General features: G+C 40.4%; 1 protein-coding gene across 1 annotated transcript; it reads left to right on the top strand.

Annotated features, from left to right (window-relative positions):
- Window positions 1–210: 210 nt before the first annotated feature.
- LOC148567488 (uncharacterized) lies at window positions 211–525 on the top strand. Its single transcript, XM_088484571.1, has one exon. It carries the CDS (start codon window positions 211–213, stop codon window positions 523–525), a length of 315 nt encoding a protein of 104 aa, XP_088340697.1.
- The last annotated feature ends 6475 nt before the right edge of the window (window positions 526–7000 follow it).

The raw sequence follows: 7000 nt of genomic DNA, 5'->3' as shown, positions 1-7000 counted from the left end.
AACGAGACTGTGGTACTAACCGAAGAATGTAGTGCCATCATTCAGCATAAATTACCCCAGAAATTGAAGGATCCTGGGAGCTTCCAAATTCCTTGTATTATAGGGGAAATCATAGTGGAAAAGGCTTTATGTGATTTAGGAGCTAGCATAAATCTGATGTCCTTAGTAATGATGAGAAAAATGAGGATTGAGGAGGCCAAGCCAACAAAAATGGCCCTACAACTGGCAGTCCGATCATTCAAATTTTCTCATGGAATAGTAGAAGACTTGTTGGTGAAGGTAGGAGACTTTATCGTCCCAGCAGACTTTGTAGTGTTGGATATGGATGAAGGAGCCAAGGCCTCTATCATCCTGCGAAGGCCATTCTTAGCCACTTCCGAAGCTATCATCGATGTCCAAAAGGGTGAACTTACCCTTAGACTACATGATGAGAAAATGATATTCAATGTGTTCAAGGGCATGAATTACCCACAAGACTCATTGGGAGAATGTATGAGGTTGGATTCAATGGAAGCTATAGTGTAAGAAACTTTTGAAGAGGAAGAACTTGAGGGGTTAACATAAGAAGAGGAATCAGCATCAAGCGAAGAGGCTGCAATAGCTGAGGTTCATGTTCAGGGCACACTAGAGGAGAAGAATGAAAAAAAATAAGCACCCAAACTTGAACTAAAGGCACTGCCGTCCACTCTCAAATATGCATATTTAGGAGAGAATGAAAGTTATCCAGTGATCATAAACTCAGCCCTCAGCCAAGAACAAGAGGAGGAACTACTCCAAGTATTGCAAAAGCATAAGCATGCCATTGGATGGACCCTCTCTGACATGAAGGGAATCAGTTCGGCCATGTGCATGCATAAGATACTGTTGGAAGATGATGCCAAACCCTCTATTCAACCCCAAAGGAGGCTGAATCCAGTCATGAAAGAAGTGGTACAGAAGGAAGTCATGAAGCTGTGGCAGGGAGGGGTAATCTACCCAATTTCGGATAGCCCATTGGTCAGTCCCATCCAAGTGGTCCCCAAGAAAGGAGGAATCACTGTAGTACCTAATGAAAGAAACGAACTCATCCCTACAAGAACGGCCATGGGATGGAGGATGTGCATTGACTATAGAAAACTCAATGAAGCTACAAGAAAATATCACTTCCCACTCTCCTTCATGGATCAGATGCTGGAAAAACTTGCAGGACATGCATATTATTGTTTTCTAGATGGTTGTTCAGGATATAATCAAACAGTGGTTGATCCAAGAGACCAGGAGAAAACATCATTTACTTACCCATATGGAGTGTTTGCATACAGGCGCATGCCATTTAGGCTATGTAATGCACCTGCAACTTTTTCAACGCTGCATGCTTTCTATCTTCTCAGATATGATAGAGAAGTTCATTGAAGTTTTTATGGATGACTTTTCAGTATTTGGGGATTCCTTTCCTAATTGCCTAAATCACCTTGCCTTGGTATTAAAAAGATGTCAAGAGACCAATCTGGTCTTGAATTGGGAAAAATGCCACTTTATGGTGACAGAAGGAATAGTCCTTGGTAATAAAGTTTCTAACCAAGGCATCGAGGTAGACAGAGCTAAGGTGGAACTCATTGAAAAATTACCCCACCAAGTGATGTCAAGGCAATTAGGAGCTTTTTAGGGCATGTTGGCTTTTACAGAAGATTTATTAAAGATTTTTCAAAGATAGTCAAGCCCTTAAGCAATCTCCTTGTATCTGATACACCATTTATCTTTGATGAGAAGTGCATGCTAGCATTCGAAAACTTGAAAAAGAGGCTATCCTCAGCCCCTATCATTTCCCCAGCTGATTGGAACTTACCATTCGAACTGATGTGTGATGCATCTAATTTCGCAGTTGGGGCAGTATTAGGACAGAGGAAAGATAACTTGGTTCAGGTCATATACTATGCCAGCAAGGTCCTCAATGACACTCAAAGAAATTATACCACTACTGAAAAGGAGTTGCTGGCAATAGTTTTTGCATTTGACAAGTTTAGATCATACCTCATTGATTCCAAAGTGATTGTTTTCACAGATCACACAGCACTTAAATATTTGTTTGCCAAGCAGGAATCAAAACCAAGACTGATAAGATGGATCTTGTTGTTGTAGGAATTCAATATTGAGATTAGAGACAAGAAAGGAGTGGAGAACAACGTAGCAGATCACCTATCCAGAATCCGTCATGATAAAGGTGGAACACATGATGCAAGTGTAAATGAGTTCTTTCCAGATGAGCAGTTAATGACGGTTCACAAAGCACCCTGGTTTGCAGACATTGCCAATTTCAAGGCAACTGGGGATTTGCCTCCATAGATCAACAAACATCAAAAAAGAAAACTCATTAATGATGCTAAATATTTCATCTGGGATGAGCCATGTCTCTTCAAGAAGTGTTCAGATGGAATCCTTAGAAGATACATTTCAGAAGAAGAGGGATGAGAGGTCTTATGGAACTGCCATGGCTCGTGTTATGGAGGCCACTTTGGAGGGGAAAGAACTACAGCCAATGTGCTACAAAGTGGATTCTTTTGGCCCACCCTTTTCAAGGATGCCAAGGAACTAGTGAAGAACTGCAATGAATACCGAAGAGCTGGAAACTTACCCAAAAGAAATGAGATGCCACAGAATTTCATCTTAGAGCTGGAACTGTTTGATGTGTGGGGAATCGATTTCATGGGTCCATTCCCAACCTCATATTCAAACAAGTATATCTTGGTGGCGGTGGATTACGTATCCAAGTGGGTAGAGGCTATTGCAACCCCAACAAATGATAACAAGGTGGTCATGAACTTCCTCAGAAAGAATGTCTTTAGCCGGTTCGGAGTCCCACGAGCGCTCATCAGTGATGGAGGGAGCCATTTTTGCAACAGACCACTAGAAGCTCTTCTCCTAAGATACTGGGTAAAACACAAGGTTGCTACGCCTTACCACCCCCAAACAAGTGGGAAAACAGAGATATCCAACAGAGAACTAAAAAGGATCCTGGAAAAGACTGTGGGAGCATCAAGAAAGGACTGGTCGAAGAAGCTAGATGATGCTCTTTGGGCATACAGGACGGCATTCAAAACACCAATTGGGATGTCCCTATATCAACTGGTCTATGGAAAGGCCTGTCATTTACCATTGGAGCTAGAACACAAAGCCCTCTGGGCTCTCAAGCAATTGAATTTTGATAGCAATGCTGCTGGTGAAAAAAGAGTCCTGCAGTTGTAGGAACTAGAGGAGTTTAGGTCTCAAGCCTATAAAAATGCCAAGATATATAAGGAAAAGGCGAAGAGAAGGCATGACCTTAATCTGACACCCAGGAGCTTCGAAAAAGGACAGCAAGTGCTCCTCTATAACTCCAAATTGAGACTTTCCCTGGAAAACTCAAATCAAGGTGGTCAAGACCCTTTCTTGTCACAAAGGTTGCACCTTATGGACACATAGAGATTGTGGAGGAAAGCTCAAAGAGGACTTTCACTATGAACGGACAAAGGCTCAAACACTAGATGGGCAACATGGGGGAGAGCCCCAAAATGAAGTATCATCTCAATTAATGGAGAAATCGTCGAGCTAGCGACGCTAAAAGAGTGGTTCGTTGTGAGGCACCCCAACCTAAGGTAGTTTTCTTTTCATGATTATTTCAATAAAGGTTACAAGTAGTTTTTCCTGTATTGTGAGGAGCTAAGTTTGGTGTTGCACACCAAAATAACCCAAGGGTGAATGTGTAATTCTAAGTTTGGTGTTCCACCAAAGATTTTATTTAGAATCACACTACACCCCTTCAATGACAAGTTACTAGCTCCAACCAATCAGGGAAACTACTTAACAATAGTTTAATTTCTAGTTCATAATCATTTTCTTAATAAAAGCACATGAGGTTCTCTGCATGTATTCGATCTGTTGCATTAGGCAAGGAACTAAGTTTGGTGTTCACACACCAAATTAAGTTTAGAAATTCACAAGCATACATGCATGCTAACTATTTCTCAAGTGGTTTGGGAACAACCAACTTCCTATAACTTTGCAGGAATTCAATCAATCTCTTGGAAAAATGATGCACCATCATCCAAGGAGACGAAGATGGATGCAAAAGCTATGGATGATGACAACAAAGGGAGAGCTAGAAGCCACCACCAAAAGGTTGTGTTGTTACTCAATTCCATCTGCTTTGGAATGTTTAAATTGGAAGTCTGAATGTGCCCCTGTTAATAGTTATTCTTTAGTTAAGTCACTAGAATTTAGTGTTTGTTTTCTTTGATTTTGTCATATGTGTGCTGGTCTAAGTTCCCTGTTGTCATTTTCATCCTGCTTAAATGTATGCTTGTATTTTAAGTTAAATAAAAGAAAATGTTATAAAAAACCAGAGTGGGGTTCATCTTGTGAAGTAAGTTCTCAATGTTTGTGGAGTGGTAATTGGTTAGCTAAGTTGGTTCACCAACAAGGTATACAGGCAACTAGATGTTCTGAATCCTATGCTTGAAGCACATTCTATGAGACTAGCTAAACAACAAGATCCTAAAAAGAAAAAAAAGAAAAGAACAGTGAGAGTTTGAAAAAGAAAGAAAAAGAATAAGAAATAAGGCTAAGCACCAAGGGTTTGAATCTTGAAGCATGTGTCTGTGGTGTTCGTGTGCAAAGGATCTGCTTGGATGAATAAATTCTCTGGAGTGCCTCATCACTTGGTAACTTGGGTTAACTAACTCGGGATTACCAACTGAAAATCCACTATCAAGAGCAACCTTGCTACAGAACACTTAGTAACCCAAAGAGGTTCTGGACACCAAGGCCTCAAGTAAAAGAAACAAACAAAACCATATGCCTGTGGTGTGCATGTATGGGGGAGAGAGACTTGAGGGAGTAAGTCCTTAGGGGTGTTTCAACACCTAGCACCTTGAACCAACTGGTTCGGGAGTGTTGGCTGAAAGCTTATTTTAAAGAGTTGCCCCCTCACAGAGCACTTAGCCTAAGAATGCAATAAACCCTAAAAAGAATGGGGAGATCAAGGAATAAGGATCTCATAGGATGCAATCAAGCAAGTACTCAAGAGCATGATAAGGACCTAAAAACCAGTAAAGGAATGAACCTAAGTTGCTATGCGTGAAACCCCATAGACCAAGAACTTTACTTCTATAATAAGAACTTGTTTCTCTTGTTCTTTCATTCATCATTCTTATGCTTCAGTACTTGCTTAGGGACAAGCAAGCTTTAAGTTAGGTGTTGTGATGCCAGGGCATCCTGGCCAGTTTCACTGACCTTTTTCTTTACTATTTTAGGATAGTTTCATGCATTTTCTTAGTAAATAAGCATGTTTTGGGTGAATATACACTTACATCTTGATTCAAGAAAACATTGTGAACTTTACATGATTTCATGAGAATTATGCATGAATTAAATGATAAAATGGATGATGCATGATCTCATGGCTTGAAACAAAGCTTTGATGCACCTTTTTTGTTTGATTTCAGGACAAAAGAAGCAAAGAAGAGCCACGTTAGCTTCTCTAACGTGATCACTAACGTGGAATGGAAGCAAGCTTGCAACGTTAATGGTAAAGTTACCACCATTAACGCCTTCGAAAGCCATCATAACCCACGTTAGTTGCCACGTTAGTTACACTAACGTGGGAACTAACGTGGAAGAAAAGAGAAGCTCCAACATTAGTGGTAAAGGTAAACACCACTAACATTCCAAAAGGCCACAAATAGCCACGTTAAGAGTCACGTTATCCCAATTAACATGAACTCTAACATGGAGTAAGAAGAGATCGCCAACGTTAATGACACTCAACTTTGTCACTAACGCTGGATCAGGCCAAGATTGCCTACGTTAGTGGTCACGTTAAGACCACTAACGTGAAGGGTAACGTGGAGCAAGGGCTGATATGACAACGTTAGTAACCCTAACCTTTGTCACTAACATTGGAGATGGCAAGCACACCCACATTAGTGGTCACGTTAATGCCATTAATATGAAGTACTAACGTGGAAGGAAGGGGCAATTTGAAGCGTTAGTGACAAAGGTAAGTTTCACTAATGCTCTCGAGTCTTGGCATGCCCACGTTAAGGGCCACGTTAGTTACACTAACGTGGATCATTAACATGGAAGAAAGGGACAAGGAGCAACGTTATTGGTAAAAGTAAGTGCCAATAACGCTTCCGAAGGGCTAAGAGGCTACGTTAGTGGTCACCTTAGTACCATGAATGTTGAAGTTAACGTGGATCAACTAGTTTGGAACGTTAGTGATAAAGTTCTCGTCACTAACACTTTCGAACCCAAGTTTACACTTAATGTTAATGCCACTAATGTGCTAACTAACTCCCATCATGCCTAACTCACATTCTTTCTGCAAGCAAAGCTGAGCCCACTAAAGACTGTAACTGCTTCAACTAAAGATCAAGGACCCATATCCAAGACTTGAAGAGCTAACTAGAAGATCAGAAGAGTAGTATATATAGGGATAGTTTTGAATCAAAAAAAGGGATCTAGAACTTGAGAACTACACTTTGTATATTTTACTTTCTCTGCAACTTCTAGTTTAATTTCAGAATGCGCTCTTCTCTATCATCTTCCATCTCCAGAGCTATGAATAACTAAACACCTTTTCATTGGGTTAGGAATCTCTGTTGTAATTTTATGGATCAATTATAGTTTTCATTCTTCTTCCTCTGTCTTTTCTCTTGATTTTACTAGAAAGCTTTCGATCTTAATTCAATTGGTTTGTTGTCTTGGAAAAGAAACTCTCCATAATTGGATCTCCTCTGAGCCTTGGAAAAGGGATGAGGAGATCATGCTAGAATTGCTTTCTTATGTTGGACCAAGTTGGGGTTTGGATGGATATAGTGACATATAATCCTACCAACACTTTGATTTGGAAATACATGTGGTATAATCAGTGACCATACTTCATCTCTTCCTATGAGCAATTAAATCAATGAATTGGGCAATTGTTCAAGCTTAGAGAGATTGGGTTTGCCAAGGAATTGGTGATGCCAAGGCATCTTAGGCT

The sequence above is a fragment of the Arachis ipaensis genome, chromosome B4, assembly GCF_059453495.1.
Source record: "Arachis ipaensis isolate K30076 ecotype BB chromosome B4, ASM5945349v1, whole genome shotgun sequence".
NCBI lineage: Eukaryota > Viridiplantae > Streptophyta > Magnoliopsida > Fabales > Fabaceae > Arachis > Arachis ipaensis.
Note: the sequence above shows the minus strand (reverse complement) of the source record. Positions and strands in the feature narration are given on the sequence as shown.